The sequence below is a fragment of the Xenia sp. Carnegie-2017 genome, unplaced genomic scaffold, assembly GCF_021976095.1.
Source record: "Xenia sp. Carnegie-2017 unplaced genomic scaffold, XeniaSp_v1 HiC_scaffold_16, whole genome shotgun sequence".
NCBI classification, from domain to species: Eukaryota; Metazoa; Cnidaria; class Anthozoa; order Malacalcyonacea; family Xeniidae; genus Xenia; species Xenia sp. Carnegie-2017.
In genome coordinates, this window is record NW_025813469.1 from 10,350,061 (window position 1) to 10,368,491 (window position 18,431).

The 18,431-nt window shown below is 34.5% G+C and overlaps 1 protein-coding gene across 1 annotated transcript; it reads left to right on the forward strand.

Moving 5' to 3' along the window:
* The first annotated feature begins 1,795 nt into the window (after positions 1 to 1,795).
* On the forward strand, positions 1,796 to 18,390 carry LOC124436863 (furin-like). The gene is made up of 14 exons (XM_046986837.1): positions 1,796 to 2,092; positions 2,478 to 2,561; positions 2,645 to 2,773; positions 3,024 to 3,082; positions 4,511 to 4,599; positions 4,743 to 4,921; positions 6,357 to 6,551; positions 6,693 to 6,799; positions 7,169 to 7,275; positions 9,049 to 9,172; positions 9,310 to 9,620; positions 10,693 to 10,779; positions 16,043 to 16,201; positions 17,057 to 18,390. Exons 1-14 carry the CDS (start codon positions 1,931 to 1,933, stop codon positions 17,092 to 17,094), a joined length of 1,830 nt encoding a protein of 609 aa, XP_046842793.1. The 5' UTR covers positions 1,796 to 1,930; the 3' UTR covers positions 17,095 to 18,390.
* The last annotated feature ends 41 nt before the right edge of the window (positions 18,391 to 18,431 follow it).

Below are 18,431 nucleotides of genomic sequence, written 5' to 3' on the forward strand. Positions count from 1 at the left end.
AGGCATGGTGATGAGGATATGGAAGATCGATTAATATAATATATAAACTAAATATAATTAATATAAGAATAAATAGTATTTCAATTCTTATACAACTCATTGATTATGCATTGTTGTGAATAAGAACATGTGAAAAAAACATGAGAATATTGTTTAAAAATACTTGTTCAAAAATGTCTGAACTCACGTTTTCAACCCGATCGACATTCCTGCATTAATAATGCTTTTTGCATTTAATATGTATTATGTATACCAAAATTTTCAGTATAATGATTTTTTGAAATATCCACTATGGTGAATATTTGATATTAAGTATCAATGTATCTACATTGATTTAATACAAATGTTTTTTGTATATTTGGTGTAGATACTTACTATTACTTGTAAAATGTTTATTCTTAGTCTCAGCGAACTGTATAAGTAACATTCTTGGACATTTTGCAAGCAATATAGCTATTTACAATTATTGCAACACCGACAGAAAGCCAATAACCTACACAGAAATTAGTTCACAATTTACCAAACACTTTTAGTGGTCGTCGACAAATAGATTTCGTAATGCATCGTGGACGTTGTCCGCAAAGGAGTGTGGCCAGAATCCGCAATTCTAAGAAAAATGTGACGCAAACTGATTTAATAAATATCATTGTCGAAAAAATCAGTAATATTTCACAATATTTATACTCACAACAAGAATGTTATGGCAAAATAAACGAATATTTATGTTTTGATTACTGGCGGCGGAACATCGATACTTGGGGGGAGGGTCATATTCTTGTATTCATATGTTATAATCTATAAGTCACGATTGATTTTAACAGAAACTAATAAAGTAAAACATTATATAATAATATACCTTCATCGATGTTCCGCCGTCCTTGGTTTCTATATCTTCTAAGTTAGGGCACTGCATTATTATTGACAATTACAATGTGCTTTTTTTGTCATCTATAAATACATTTTCTCGTTGGTCTGCGATGGGTTAGGGGGGGTGGGTGGGGATAGGGGATTCAGATAATTGCAGGGAAAGTCCACGATGCGTGGATAAAATGTATTTGTCGACGACCCTTACTCATACATTTATCATTGAAATGCCAGTATATGACATGGGATACAATTGTTTTCATAGGAGATCTGATCTTTAAATATGAATAACCAGTATATTACAAAAGATTATTATTAATTCACCGCGTTCGTGTTGATGTTTTAAGAACGCTGTATTTTCATCCATCCTTTCTTTTCATTGAACAGAAGTTCAGCTGTAAGGATATTATGTCAAATTGAGTCAAACGTCTTACGATAGTATGATACACAACTTTCAGTAAGGAAAACATAAAATTTCCAAGGTGCCTTCCTCTCTCTTTCTTTAGGGGGAGAGAAATTGTGAACTTCGGTAAATCTCCGCGGAAATAGAGCATTTCCTCCATTTTAAGGCGTCAGCCGAGAATTAAAGCCGTGATTGAGATAATAGCCGCTCCAGTTAATTATAGAACTCTATGAATTTGACCCATGATTTGACAATTAATTTGACGGGATTATGATATTTCCTATAATAATTGCTTTGCACTTTTATAGTAAAAAATATAACATGGAATGAAGTAAATATTTTTAAAAAATTATTCAGATTTTTGTCAGATTTTAGGAAAATTTTTCAGGTTTAGTTGATTTCATTTTTTCTTAGAAATCCAATTTTTTGATCAAAGCTTCCTTAACAAATTTCCTTTAAAGTGGAATTTCTGTTAACAGGAAATATGCAAAGTACTCGTTGCTGTGACTTGTGATTTTGACAAGTGACATATAAAAGGAGGAAGCGACGCTGCGACAGACGAGGGAAGTTGGTGTTGCTAAGACGCCTACGATGCTTAGCAGTTTTTGGTGTTTTTCTGGGCCATCGTAGGGTTTTGGTTTTTATTTATTAGTAATTGACAAAATGTACAGACAATGTGGAATTATCGTCAGTTTTACGGTGCTAGCTCTTGGCTACTATAGCTTTGCTGAGAACAAGAAGGAAGCAACGACAAAGCGAAAGTCGTTGAATATTCTACGAATTTATGATGATAACAACAGTGAAATATTGAATCACAAAACAGAGGTAATGATGAAAGTTGTAGGAAAAGAAATTTGGCTTTAATCATCTATTCCTTTTGATGTATTCTGCAATAATAATGGTGATTTTTTAATAGAATCTTATTCATATTTCATAAAAAAATTTGCCGCTCTACATGCCCGGCTACGTATGATTTCAACTTTTAAAGTCTGACCCTAGTCTTATCCCAAACTTTACATTATTACTATATTTTATTACTTTAGTTTTTGAAACATGAAATGTTGAATCAATTTTGAGTGAGAAAATACCTATTGTACCCTGAAATAAAATATAAATGAATGGAGATTCATTGGAAATGATCAGTTTTACAAGTATTTGCAAATTTTATTTTCTTTTTCACTTTTTTCCCATGTCTAATGCTTCTCTTTAGATTGATGCTTATCCTAAAAGCCAAAAAAGAAATAAGAGAACTGCACTATTTAATGATGCAAGATGGCCACAGCAAAAATATCTTGTATGATATCATTGTTATTGGCAACAGTAATGATAAACTAGCATATTGCAGTAATATTGTAAAATTGTTTGATTATTATATAGAGTGGAGGTATTGTTGCTGATCATAGGGTGAAGGAAGTCTGGGAGAAGGGCTATACTGGTGATGGTGTTACTGTTGCTGTGGTTGATGGAGGACTAAGGTATACACACATGGAGTTTGCAGGACGATATGTAAGTTATAAACTGCTATCAGAGCCTCTCATAGGCTTTTTTATTTGTGTCAGACATTTATTTAAGATCTTTTGATATTAATATATGGAAGGTGATGGAATGTGTTAAACTATGTTATCCTTAGCAAATTGTTCTTGTTTCTATGTTACAGTTGGAATGAGAATTAAACTAGTATTCAATGTCTTGTGATCATAATTAGCCGATGAAATAACTCAAACCTGTTTTTTAATATTTTAATCTTACACAACAGGATCCCTCATTAAGTCGTGACTATGTAGACAACGATCTCGAACCAAACAAAACAGATGAGTATGTATCTCAGGAATTCTTTCTTGCATTTTTTATGAGTTCTGTTTATGAATTTAAAAGGCAAGCCTAATTTTCACAATGCAGCATAGTATAGCAAATCTCCCATACTATATCACTCAGAGAGAATTTTCCAATATTTGAATGAGAGAATCAAGCAAAATATCCTTAAAGTGCACACCCCAAGCATCAACCTTTGTAGGACCTAAGCAATGCCTAAACAAGCAGTGAGAAAGTGTAGTCTTAGATGCCTGATAGGTAGTAAGTTGTGTATCGACATGCATGCTTTCGTTTTGCAACATTTCCATTTCATTTTAGATCTAACTATATGTTATGTGGTCACTATTCTCCATGGTAAATATTTTCTCAAAAACCATGACCAGCTGACAATTTAAAGAAATATAGTATAAAGCAAATTCTGAAAAAGCAAGACAACTTGAAATTGCAAAACATGCATCAAAACAGAATCTGTCTGAGGATGACTTTGAAATAAAGTCGAAAATTTACAGTTCACGTCTCGTCTTGTTTTGATGCATATTTTGCAATCTAAAGATGTCTTACTTTTTCAGAATTTGCTTTATACTAAATATTCTCTCAGTTTAAGACAGTATTTTAAGCTTTTCATCTCAGCAAAGTCTATGTTCAAAATGCAGTGCTTCATCGTACAATATGGGGTTCGTCATCTTTGCTTTTGTCAAATAGTCTGACTGGGTGCTAGCCATTCACGTGCCACTGTAGACTTTATACTAACTGTGTTGGTATTATTATAAATATGGCAGTGCTGATACTATAGACTTATTATAGATATGGCAGTATTGATACTATAGAATTATTATAGATGTGGCAGTGTTGACACTATAGAATTATTATAGATATGGCAGTCTTAATACTATAGAATTATTATAGATATGGCAGTCTTGATACTATAGAATTATTATAGATGTGGCAGTGTTGATACTATAGAACTATTATAAATATGGCAGTGTTGATACTATAAAATTATTATTATAAATATGGCAGTGTTGATACTATAGAATTAGTATAGATATGGCAGTGTTGATACTATAGAATTAGTATAAATATGGTACTAAATGTGCTGTTGCTGTTGTAGAATGGTTATAATCTGTGACGTAGCAAGCTTTCCAGTTTGGTCCTGCTATGCAAATTTTATTCTTTTCAATCATTGTAAAAACAATAGATTTCAATAGAAATAAATAACGATAACTTTCTGAAATTTACATTGCAAAACTAAGACTTGACGTCTGGGTACGTCACTGGTTATAACTCTACTGGTGTTATTATAGACATGATACTAGTTTTTCTGGTGTTCTTATAGACTGGCATGGTTATAACTGTGGTAGTGTTGTAGACATGGTACTAACTGTGTTTTAGTTACTAAACATTGTTATAACCGTTGTGATGTTATTATAGACATGGTACAAACTGTGCTGGTGTTATTGCTGGAGCTGCCATCAATGGTATCTGTGGTGTTGGTATCGCTTACAACGCCAAGATTGCCGGTAAAATGCCTCTACAAATAAAACGTATCACACCTGTATGAATTTTTGTGCAAGTCACGTGATAAATTTTTTTATTTTCTGGCTGGCTAACGTACGTAACAGGTCGTTTGTTTCCAAAATGTTTCATTTTTGTTTGAATCAAGGAATTCAGTTAACATCGTCTGGTATTCCTGAAGACTCGGTTCTTGCTCGGGCAATGTTTCCGTTTGATGGTCACGGAATTGATGTTTTTTCCTGCAGTTGGGGTCCACCTGACGTAGGCTTTAAAGTGCAGGGCCCAGGGCCTTTAACACGGCGTGCTTTCTTAAATGGCGTAATAAAGGTAACACTTACGTACAGGGTTTGGCTTGTGTGCAGTTTAGCGGACAACGGTAGCCCCTTTGCGTTGACCATGAACACTGTGGCCATGTATGACTGTAAATGGTGGGCCAGGCGGAGTATTAAAAATCAAAAAACACTGACATCTACACGACTGTACAACAAAACATTCCATTTCACTCTTTACTAGCTTAAAATGAAATGATATAATTGAGTGAAAAAGTAAAAACAACGTAATAAAATGTTAGCTTGAGAGCTGGAGATTGGGTTAAGGTTAATTTAGGGTTTTTAACTTTTGAGATAATTCTCAGTCATAAACTTATCTAGCTTTGACTTTACCACTTTTTTCATTTTGTGAGCCAACGTTATTTTTGCTGAGTAACGACACAAGGTGCCCGCTAAACTGCACTTGTGCCAAGGTTTTGTCGTCCTGTAACTATTTGATGAATAAACGAGTGCCACTTTATCTCAACCATCTTTTACCTCGATGACCATTTGACTAAGTATAAGATTAAACACAATCCGAAGAAATACGTTTTGTTATAAACAAGATAAATTGAGAATAGCAATATTTCGGTTTTATTTCCACAAAATCGTCACCCTGGTAGAAATCTTAACTAAGATCTTAAAAGGATCTTAGTAAGATCTTATACGTATAATTCTATGCAGGATCCTATTAGGATCTTTCATAAGATCTTACCTTAGGATCTGATAAGATCTTACATGATCTTCCTTAAGATTTCTACCAGAGCAGACAGAATGACATGTAGCTGCAAGCTGGCTGTCAGTTATTCCCATTATTAGCTACAAGGTGGCAAATTACATTAAGATGAAAGGTTATGGATGGTTGTATTTGGTAATTATACCAGAAGATGAATGATGTTTTGATTTATTACCTTCATCTGAAAATTGGGGTTGGAACAAATGAATAAGACTCCTCACATTTGATTTCTGTTGTTGATGGCAAAGAATGTCAATAAACCGAATTAAGTGCTGGCTAAATGTGTGTATCTCGAACTGATTTACGTAAACCACGGCGAACTTCTAATACGCTCTTGAGAACGCAGGACCCATTTAAAGCAAAGATCTCATTAAGTTACTCTTCAGACAAGTAATTAGGATGTGTACCACTTTGCCAAAGACCTCCAATCAATCATTCCTGTATACTTGTTATCTGACATTTGTCAATATCAGAGGCGAAACTAGAACACTAATTGGGGTAAATATTCATCGTGAAACTAAAATCGCAAACAAAAGAAATCAGCAGGGCAGAGCTGCATTTATGAATATATACTCCCCTAATTAACGTTCTAAAAAGTTGATTTGATTGGTGAGCACGGAGAATTTTTAAAACTGTGTAATGTAAATGTATAATATGGGATCTATAAAATTTAACATACGTAAAAAAATGTAAACATACTAACTTTTCCTACATATAGGGACGAAATGGTCGCGGATCGCTGTATGTTTTCTCAGCTGGAAATGGAGTTTTATTTGGCGACAACTGTGCTTTTAATGGTTTTGTAAACAATATTCACACAATTGGTGTTGCTGCTCTGGACAAAAACGGAAAACCAATGCTAAGTTCTGAGCCATGTAGTGCTGTTATGACGGCTGCTTTCGCCGATAATCTGGTAGGTTTTTTATCTTGTCACAAATGATGTGCCGCATATTACTCAAGCTCTCGTTTTTCAATTTCCAAATTTTACGGCTTCTGATTGGTTATGCATGGTTATGTGTTATAAATGTGTGCTCTATAAGCTTCTTATTCTAAGGAAACTGCATCTGCTTCCAATGACCAAGCATGCTCTTCATCTTTTGGTCAAACATCTGGTGCAGCGGCTGTCGTCTCTGGAATAATAGCTCTTGGTCTGCAAGCTAGGTATACTTTGACCCAGATTTTTGTAGATATATTCATGTTTTGAAACGGGCTTTTTTATAGTTATGTTTCGAAGAAACTTGGGCCTGTTTCAAACGTCGAACTTTAAATGCACCAACGCATTAAAGACAAAAGAAAATGAGATGAATTTCCTTATTATCTTTTGTTTTAAATGTGTTTGATTTATAGAAAGTTCGTCGTTTAAACTAGGCTTTAGTTATTTAGCTGCCCTTTCCAAAGATCCTATCATTGGGGTGGCTGCTTGGATTAGCCTTAACTTTACTGCAACATGCACCAATAAAATATGTTGCATTTATAATATAGCGTATGACCATCCCAATTTGAACAAAACTTTCCATTTCACTTCTTTAGGAAGTCACTTACATGGCGTGCTGTGCATCATCTCATAAGGAAATCAAGCAGAATGGACGTCATTGATAAATCTGTTGTACCAATTTTAAATAAAGCTGGTTTTCAAGGTACCATTACTTTTCACTAAGATTTTCCAAAAGATTTTGCCTTTTTGTACATGTCAATAGTCTCCAAGCGCAGGGGTGTTTTTTATTGGCAAGCTTTCCTTCCATACAAAAGTAATGATCGTATTTAAGCGTTTAAAGTGCAATTTGCCTTGGTAAATATATCTTAATGATTGCTGTAAACTTTTAACCTGATTGTCTGATAAGCAATAAAAGCCAAAATAGTGATTTTCATTAATGCACACGGCTATCGTAAATAGCTCATAAATGGTGTTGTAGAGCGTATTCCAATGAATACGACGGAAAAGTGTCATGTCAACTTTTCTATACTACAAATAGTTGTTGTGATCAGTTCAAATCCCAAGGCAAAATGTTTTCGAAATACTAAGTGTTCGATTACTTTTGAGCGCACTTGTATAATCTGACTGCAACGTAGTCTATAATGTCTGAATGTATGACTAATTGACATATCTAATAATATACCTTGAGATATTTCTGCACTGTGATTGCTTTATTGCAATGCAGTTTAACTGTAATTGTACTGTGAAAATGTGTAATTGCACTGTAAAAAATCAGTAATTGCACTGTAGAAAAGCTGTAATTGCACTTTAGAAAAACTGTAATTGTTCTGTGGAAAAGCTGTAATTGCACTGTAGAAAAGCTGTAATTGTTCTGTAGAAAAGCTGTAATTGTTCTGTAGAAAAGCTGTAATTGCACTGTAGAAATGCTGTAATTGTTCTGTAGAAAAGCTGTAATTGTTCTGTTGAAAAGCTGTAATTGTTCTGTGGAAAATCAGTAATTGCACTGTAGAAAAGCTGTAATTGCACTGTAGAAAAGCTGTAATTGTTCTGTGGAAAAGCTTTAATTGCACTGTAGAAAAGCTGTAATTGTTCTGTAGAAAAGCTGTAATTGTTCTGTAGGAAAGCTGTAATTGTTCTGTGGAAAAGCTTTAATTGCACTGTAGAAAAGCTGTAATTGTTCTGTAAAAAGCTGTAATTGTTCTGTGGAAAAGCTGTAATTGTTCTGTGGAAAAGCAGGAATTGCACTGTAGAAAAGCTGTAATTGCACTGTAAAAAGCTGTAATTGCACAGTGGAAAAGCTGTAATTGAACTGTGGAAAAGCTGTAATTGCACTTTAGAAAAGCTGTAATTGTTCTGTAGAATAGCTGTAATTGCACTGTAGAAAAGCTGTAATTGTTCTGTGGAAAAGCTGTAATTGAATTGAAGAAAAGCTGTAATTGCACTTTAGAAAACCTTAATTTTTCTGTGGAAAGTGTAATTGCGCTGTAAACTTTTAACCTGATTGTCTGATAAGCAATAAAAGCCAAAAAAACTTCTTTTCAAAAGAAAACATGCATGGCGGCAGTTGCAAGAAAACAAAGTTTCCACAATTGCAATCGTTTGAAATTCAAGAACTACAAAATAATACAAAGACTAAAAACAAAACAGCATGTACTGTTATTAGGGTGAATGTTTTTATTGTTAGGCCGCATAACGAGGCTTTTCTGAAGCTATAGAGAGTAACGAAGCGACACAGAGTTGGGCGGCACAGTCAAGAAATATCTCAAAGTATATATTTTTTAAGTAATAGTATAGTTTCTCGTGCAATTAAGGCTAAAGATTTAATCGTGAGTTTTTTAAAGACTGCAAATAGCTCCTTCGGTCTCGCGCTATATTTCTGTAGTTTTTACTCGTGCATGTTTCTTAGTAATGGCACTCGTAACTGTACAATTACCTTTGCTAAAAGATTTTTATGAGGAATACTTTATCTTCACAGTGAGTAATCGAGTCGGCTTCGGATTGCTTGATGCTTTGATGTTTGCAAACAACGCTGAGAAATTCAACCATTCTCTGCCACCTCAATTAATGTGTGAGGTTGATGTTGAGAGGCAACCATTGAGGTAATTGTTTTGAATTAGGGCTCTTTAAACCAGATATTTGAAGCTATGGGCGTGAAATATTATTGAATTTTTATTCTACATTTCCACGGAGAGACGCAGAAAAAGGAGTTTCTTAAGTATTTTCCAATCATTTTTAGAGCTGATTCAACCTCATTCACCATCCTTATTGATGGCACTAAATGTAATAATGGAATTATATATCATCTGGAGCATGTTGTTGCTACCTTTAATTTGGAATATTTTAAACGTGGTGTCCTTGGTGCTTACATTACGTCACCTAAAGGTACTAGGTCAAAGGTTATTGGTCACCGTGTTTTCGACGCTTTAGCTGGATACAAACGATACGAGAATTTGACGACCCTCAGTGTCCATTTTTGGGGCGAATCTTCATTAGGGGAATGGCGAGTTGTTTTCAAAAATGATCTTCCTTCCCAAGGTACCGGGCCTGGTAAGTTGCATGTGATTTTTTCTTTGGTAAAACAATACTACAGTAAACTGTTATTAAAGAAATAAAAGATGTTTACTGTGTTTGTACAGGCTTATACAAACCTAGGTTACCTTTGGTAGAACTCGAGAGCAGATCAGTGCAAGCCCGAGATCGAAGGTTGAAGGTTGCACACCTGCTTTATTTCTATTATGAAATAAGTATAAAGCTAAACAGACAAATTTCAAATGACAAGTTTTAATTTTGCTTTAAAGGATCGTTGTCAACCACAATGCAACGCGCGCTCAAATGATCTTAGCGGCATTTTCTTGGTTGAATCACTTTGTATCAGTCTGTAGTCTTTTGATATTCTATGCATCTTTTGTGTATGTATAAAAATTTGTGGCGTTTTTTTTTTCACGAGCTGGCCAGTGATATTTTTTATAAAGAGATTTGTTTGGGTGATTAAATAATCATTCAAAACTATGGCAAGCGCAATGGTTGAAAACATGCCTTAAATAGGATGAGCAAAACTTGGTATGTTGATAAACTTCGTACAGCTTGTCGAAGTTGAACGAGGAGTCTATGAGAAAGATTATCGTGTGATGGAATGAATTATCATATTTAGCACGAATGTAAACAAACTACTGCGCGTTGCATTGTGGTTGATAATGATTTTGCAAAATGTATTCATGATTGATTTGCAAATTCTTTTTGATTGATTGATTGATTGATTGATTGATTGATTGATTGACTTGTTTGGTTGAGGTCAGGTCGCTTTGTACAGGCTAATGCAAACACGGCTCTAGGGCAATCACCGCAAAAGTATTAACATGTTTTTTTCATAAATATATTTTGGACATATTGTTTAGCACTTGCAGTTAACTGTTACAAAACATTTTGCTGTTTTAAAAATTTGCTGTAATAGTATTGCGATGAAGTGTTTGTTATGGCTATTCACGAAGGCGTCAGATGGCAATACATTTTTGTATTCAAATTGCTGTAACACGTTACTGATAAATCACTGTAGTGAAACGACTCATGGTAGTAGACACTGAATGTTTTACCAAAAATGATCAAAATGTGTTACTTTCAGGTACTCTCTTTGGATTTCGCTTAACTTTGTATGGCACAGCAACACCTCCTTTCGACTCAACATCAACAACAATAAAGGAAACTTCTCGTAAGTCGTATCTTATGTTTTTAGATGTTGTCCATAAACATTGCACCTTTTCTTTTTAGGGAATTGAAGTGGCTTTTTTGATCGAGTCAACTAACTCTTCTTTTGCTCAACTTAAAAACATAAAATATGTTTTACCCCTAAAGTTGTCCTGTAAAGGCTATTGAGTCAAAGGAAGTCTAGATGACTTAAAATAACTCGTAAATATGAGTTAAATCAACTCCGTGCCATATTTTAAGGGTTTTTTTGGAATTATTTATCTGTAATTGTTTGGATTGTACTTTCGTGAATTATTTGGATTGCCTTCCATCCCTACCCTCACAAACTCGTAAATTGTTTCCATTGGATACCATATATTCCTTATATGAGTTTAATCAAGTTTATGTTGAGGATTTTAAACATTCTGATTTTACACTTTATCTCGCATCGTAGTTCAGACATATGGTCTGTTATTGCTTACATTGCTTATCTATTTCGTCATTGTTGACATAGTGACAAAGTCGCTCGACGTAGCTCGCGCCTTCTTGTACCATTGCACGCCGGCTTAGCTCAACATCGGTTGCTTAAAAATTGGCAATGCAAAAATTTCCCCTGTGAAATGAAAATAAAAAAGAATGCACTTCCCATCAGAGGCACTTTAGTGGGGAAAAAATCTTCCGAACGGCAAAATAGTCTTGTCTGACGGAAAAATTTGAGTGATTTTAGATTCAAGCTAGCGGCGTTGTGGACGGCAATCAGGATGAATTGTCCGAAAGCCTGCCTGATGGTGCGTCACACGTGATACCTTAAGTGATGAATCTCTTATCTTTTAAAAAATGACGCAGTCTGATGTGTGGAGGTTGAACTCACGGGTTACAAAAATTGAAACTAATACCGCAAAAATAATACCGTTTGCGGCAACATATGACTATTGTAAACGAGAGGCGCTCTTAAGCGAATGAGCTCGAAGCCTCAGAGTATAAAGGTATTTTTCCATCTAAAGCTGATACTGCTTACCAAGCATACAGTAGAGCTGTGAATCGTCACATAGTATATAGAATTTCAAATGATGTAGCTACCTTGTAGTCAAATCTGGTTGCTGAGCTTACTGTGCACTGCAGTTGATAACGATTTAGTTACGAAGTTATGCAAACGTAGAGCTTAAAACTTGTTGATAAGAAATTGCTACGCAAGATCGGTTCAATTCAACGTCCTGATACTTTTTCAGGTCGTATTGTACCTTTTGTACACTTTTGTCTAACCTTGTCAAATTTGTCCAACGAAGTAACTTTCACACAGCGAATATTCAGAAAAAGCAGGATGCTCTATAATTTGTACCACAAACATGCTTTTAGTGGCAGAAATAATGCCACTCAAATGGACCATCCCCCTTTATTTCATCCAGTTCAACATGAATGTTATTGACATGCCTCTTCATGCTTTTGCCAAGTTGTCTCATCATCGTAGAGAAGTTATGTAGCCAATTTTTAAAAAGGCTTTTGTGGCCTATTATTCAGAAAAATTACCGATCACTATCAACTTGTTTAATGGTGACTTTCAAGCTTAATTCAATAATTTAAAGACTTTGAAGAAAATTAGTCAATGGGTATTCTTGGCAAAATGACAATGTGCCTCCACTGCGACATTTTTATGCAGAAGGAGACCATAGCGATGCAACGAACCATAGTTTCCAAGGCTATCACCTCATGGTCAATAGCACCACCAGGGGAACCAGGACTTAAGTAATTTCCATGGTGAGCTTTCATGGGCATTATATTTTAATCTGATAATTGACTTAAACAATCGAGTTGGTTATTTCCAAGCATAGAAATTCTCTCAATTTTTGCATGAATGAATCAAACTTACTTCTGATCCTGAAATTTTGAGTATTGTCAAAGTTTTGAACTTGAGTTGTTTGAGGGACACCCTCCCTACATTTTTTGGTCAAATTGGTCAATGCCAATTCAATGCATCAGTGAAGGAAGTGACTGAAGTTTAAATATCTCAAGTTCTTGCTAAGATTGTTGCTATATTGTTCCCTCATACCATGTATTGTTTAAGTTTATCACACCAATCTTTGTGAGCTCTAAAAGATGGCCTTTTTCGTATGATTCTTAACCTGAAACATCTGTTTTTACTTTTGTTGCAGATCACCATTTCAAAATGGTGATCACGCTGTGATCTATTATTAAACTAATGACACCTAATTGTTGTGTGGCCTCGATGAATTTAAGAGACGCCTGTTACTCCTTGCCAGTGATACCTGTTGGTAAAAAATTGCAAATTTCTGCTATAAGTGCGTAGTTTTATTAATATAATGGTCATTGTAGTGTTCTTAGGAAAATCACAAAACTATTTGAACCAATCCACACAACATCCTGAAAAAAAGGACATGATCATCTGGTTATACTGATGATTTCTATTTGCAGGGCAATGCCTATACTAATTGTGCTTGTAATGTTACGACTACTGTTCACTAATTGTCAAAATTGGGTTGTTTCTACACCCAAAGAAATCCAACCGCAATTTAGCGAAATGCCCCGGAGACCTCCAGTAGATTTAGTATCTCTTTTAATAGTTTGCTCTGTTTCCTGATCGCAAGCTATTGATGCAAGGAGGTGCTTTGCTTGTCGTTGCATAGTCCACTGTCCTTTTACACACATGTTTTCGTGGGATAAAAAGGTCGGAGTTCTTAAGCTCTTTTATTTCTAGCCAGTAAATAGAGAGGTATTCGAAGCAAAACTATTTTATTGTCTCTAACGTTTTATTATAAATCTTTTCGCATCTACCCTATGTACATATATCATCCTGAACGTAAAAACGTTTCCCCATTGTATGATTAGTATGATAAATCAAAAAGGCATTCAATGATAATTTAGAAAAACTCGCCCGGATTCTCTATATATTGTTGTATAAACATGACATATGGAATGATTCTTATGTTGCCTACAGCTATTAGATGATTTTTACATCTGATAAATATTTGAGCCAAATAATAACTTTAAGAGCCCGACCTATTTATCAAGGAGCAGTACTGTTTTCTTTTAATAATGCCTCTATATTCTTTAAACTTGCGCACATTGTCTTATGGAAATTCTTATTCTCTTTTTTATGTATGTAATTCGGTATTTTTCTTGTTGCTACTCTCTAGTGACATTCCATTACTATTGTGTTATTTCTGTGAAGCTATTAAAAGCATGTGATCCAAGCCCATCAAATATGGTCGAGCTCAATGCGATTTTCCTGTAATTTTTTCTTTAAGCGATTTTTTCATGAATCGTGAGACTAACAAAAAAACACCGAAATAAGTCGCATTGTTACAGAGTTATCATTTATATTTCAAATCTAGATTTACACTACAGAGAATGTTTCCAATAAAATATCTGTAAAAGGCTGTATTTCCAGCCATCTGCAAGTTTCTAAAATACTGATATTAGCATATTATAAAAACTAGTTGAGCAGGAGTCATTTTCGAGCAAAAAACGAGTAGGAATGTGTCGTCGGCCTCATAAATCAATAGTTCGTAAACAAAACGTGTTTCACTAATGACGTCATAACTTATTAACATGGCCACTTGAAAAGTTCGCACATTAGGTCCGGACATTCAGCAATAAAATTAACTAACTTCTAGTAAGCTGAAAATATTTGTTTATACATCAAATTAAATCTAGCGCTGTGGATTATTGTCTAATGGAAAAAAAGAGGGGTCAAAATTCGTTGCATAAACACTTTAATGGTAGACGTACCAACGGATATCTCAAGGGACTTTAGCGACGTTTAAGATCGTAATGATGAACATGAATGGGCTTTATTTCAAACATTCTCTGCAAACTATTTATGTTAGGAGTAGCTGATTGATGTTGGAATTCTGACTTAAGGGTTACACTAATATGACGCTATGTGATGAGTTGTACCTCTTCTATAGACACAGTTTCTTTTTCCTTTTCAATATTGTGCCTAACTGCAACAGTAAATATCCCTGGTCAAAAATCTTGGGAACAGGTTTCTTTGTTTCCATTCTTTGTATTGCTAAGCCAGTTTCATTTCGAACTACAGTATCATAGGATGCACAGTGTCCAAATTTGTGCAATAGATTACATATTGTTGTTGAGTCAGTGTAGGGTTTTAAAGTGAGAACCAGAGCAACAGACTTTGGTGATTGTATCCTTTCATGTGAAAGCAAGTAAATCATAAATTCTGCCTATTCAAATTGACATAAGTTGAGCTCTTTCCTTTTCAGCTACTTCCACGAAGATGCAAATGGTGGAACATTTTGCTCGCTTAATAAAAAAGTTTGTCTGTATATCTTTTGTTGCACGAATATTAAGATATAAATACTACTCACTGTCAGCTTGCTGAACTGTCAATTCTCGATATCTAGAGTTACCGAGGAAACCGTTTTTTCAGGATATGTACACAAAGTACACTAGAAACCAAAAACCATTTTCAGCCGACAATTTAAAAAAGCAAAGCAACAAATAAAGTCCGAAAAACAAGTCATCTTTCTAAACCACATCGAAAATTAACAGTTTTTTTTGCGTGTTGTTTTTATACATATTTTGTTATCTCAAGTAGACTTGTTTTTTTATGGCAGTCATATTCTAAGTAAAAGGTTGCTAAGCGACATTTTTTGAATTGTAATCGGCTGTTTCATTTGTTCCCAAGAGTTTTTTAAAAAGACAAGTAGAATTGGCAGCCATAATAAAATGCGAAGTTGGCATAGTTGAGTGTCTATTAAAGAGCATATACCTAGTTATTGTTGAACTGCGACGATGGGGAATTTTCAGAAGTCAAACAGATAGACGTGAGCGCAGAAACATCACACCACAGATGCCGCAAAGAAAGCATTTTTAACGTTTTGTTGATCCTGCTGATGGTCTGTTGTAGCCATGCAGTGACATGAAGACCCGTTTTATATCTTGATAAAAACGTGTCTCTCATAAAACGGAACAAATTGTTTGTTGAATCTAAAAGTAGCTCTATAGCTTTGCATTGAGAGGCCTTATTCAGTTATTCCATTCTTTTGGGAGACGATGGCCTACGTGTCAATGCAGTAAACTTCCTTGCATGCGTTTCGTAAAAATACTATTTATTTTATGCAGCAATCTATAGTTTTTCGTTTATAAATCTTTGCGTTTTGTTTTTTAAGACAAAGTGTATTTTTATGAATGTAAAAAGCCAACAGTCGTGTGAAAAACTTTGCTGTACGAATACGTCTTACAAAGTTGTATATAATTCCCCCAAAATCGCAGAAGCCTTAATGTATCTACATGATTTATGTTTTTAGTTTCAACTGGAGCTGTCGTTGGTGTTGTCTTGGCAGGTGTCTTCGTGTTTTGTGTGCTCGTTGCTTTGAGTCTTTACCGCATAAAGCGTATTTATTCAAGAGAGAGCAATCCTGTTGACATCGGCGTGGAAAGTACGCATGTACAGGCTGTCAATGAAAGTACGTATACAAAATATAGTCAAAAATGCTTCTCACGATGTTTTCACGATGTTTTCACGATGTTGTCACGATGTTTTCACATTCGTTTTGAGTATGGTGAATATTTGTGTTATAAATGAACGACGTTTGTGTAATATAAGTGTAGTTTGAAAAGCATTTGAAGCAAAAGTGATTATTTCATGGACCTTATACCGTTCTCAGTTTGTTTAGTGGTTGATTGATCAATGATTGATTGATGGTTTACTGAACGTGAGTTTCAGCCAAAAAAAAGTCTTCGCAAAATTGCTCACGGCCTAAAATAAGAAACCAATTACAATAATCATGTACAAGTGAGCTTCAGGTTTTACACTCCTAACATTTGCAAAATCTTTCTAGTATTTTATCGCAAATGCTTTATTTAGTTCGTCTTCACGACCACGTTGTAATTGTTTTCGTAAAGAAATTTTGAAATGCTGGACTTTGACACTGTAGTTGATTTCGAAGTTTGTCTACTTGTTGATTTTGAAAGGACCATGAAACTTCCTTTGCTGTTTTATATTGATCATGTTGAATATTAGTATGATTATTTGTTGAGTTACAAAAATGCCGGATGTTTTTAATGTATTGTTTTTAAAGTGTTTAGAATAGTGCATTGCCATTGAGTGAATGTAGTGGATGGTTGAGTGACGTTAAGACCAATTTCGGAATAGCTCAGATAGACGTTACCTAGGGTTTCTGATATTGGTATTTCTAACTATTTGCGTGTGTATTGGTGGACAATGGGATCGGATATCCAGGTTTTTAAAAGGGTTGCGATGGTGAAATGCCATAGTTTACGAAAAACGCATCGAGTATTGAGAGCAATTTTGTTTTTAGGTTATATTCTCGGGTGTTACATTCGACCACCAGCTTAGTAAGAGTGGACCTCAATTCGTTTTGGTGCTGATTGTTTGACATTTCAAAGTCAATGTATCAACTCGAATTACCATACTAGACCAGTTGCAGCAAAGTTGAAAGCGAGTGAAAAGATTTTTGGTTTCTGACTTCTTGCTGGTTATTACTGCTGCATTGTCGATAAATTGAAACCAATAGATTGAATTGAGAAGATTATACGAGAAACCGAATTGACCATATTTATCGGATTTTTTGTTATGAATATATGTGTTAGTAATTACAATATGATTTTTAATTGAATCATTCATACATTTACAACTGCAAATATCGCTAAGAAAAGGCCAGCAATGACATAAATAGGGTTTCAGTTTAAGATAGAAGGTACTATCTAGTGAAGACAAGTAAGCCCATTTTGTGAAGTTTTTCCTTGTTGGTAAAGAATTGTTTATGTAGCGAACAGTAAAGTTGAAAATATTTTTTGGCAATCTTAACTGGCACGATGACCATACTTTATTTGTTTGACGCAAACAAAAACTTTGCGATACTTGAAAAGAAATCAAAAACAAATCTTAGTTGAATCACAACCAAAAAGTAATTACTAATGACGTAATGAAGATAATGAATAATGACTTTAACTACTAAAATCTGAACATGCTAAAATTATAGAGATAATTCTTTTGCAGTATTTTTGATGTTTCTTCTCCATGCCAATTTTATCGAACATAATTAAGAAACTAGAGCACTCATTGGCAAAGACACCCATAATGTATTTTTAAAGCGATTGATTAGTTTAACATGTCTGAAACGATGACTCTGCTCTTTTATTAAATGTTTGTATTTTTCTTTTTTCCGCTTAACATTGCTGCAAAGATTAGTTTCGAAACCAACAGGAAGTTCAATGACATAAAGACAACTGTCCAGATTTGTGAAAGTAAAGAAATTGCCCATGAAAAAAATGCCTCCATTATCTCATCCATTGACTAGAATGGCAACCGTTCGATAAAGAGATCAAGTTGTTATTTTTGGAGTTCGAAAGAGGATAGAGAAGCATAAAAGTGTTTTCATGTATGACAGTAGGACAGCTAAGATCACAGTCTCACCATCATGTTGGAAAAGAGGTCCTTATGTTGTGCTGTTTTAACATGGGATTCAATTGTTGTCATGGGAGATCTGATCTTTAAATATGAATAACCAGTATATTACTAAAGATTATTATTAATTCACCGCGTTTGTGTTGATGTTTTAAGAACGCTATATTTTCATCCATCTTTTCTTTTCATTGAACAGAAGTTCAGTTTTAAGGATTTTATGTCAAATTTGAGTGATATTTCTTACGATAGTATGATACACAACTTAT

Excerpts from the sequence above, each read along its gene's own strand:
- LOC124436863 (XM_046986837.1), top strand. The coding sequence starts at position 1,931 with ATGTACAGACAATGTGGAATTATCGTCAGTTTTACGGTGCTAGCTCTT. Across the intron at positions 2,562-2,644 it reads GGCCACAGCAAAAATATCTT|AGTGGAGGTATTGTTGCTGA; the intron begins GTATGATATCAT and ends ATTATTATATAG. Across the intron at positions 4,600-4,742 it reads TTACAACGCCAAGATTGCCG|GAATTCAGTTAACATCGTCT; the intron begins GTAAAATGCCTC and ends GTTTGAATCAAG.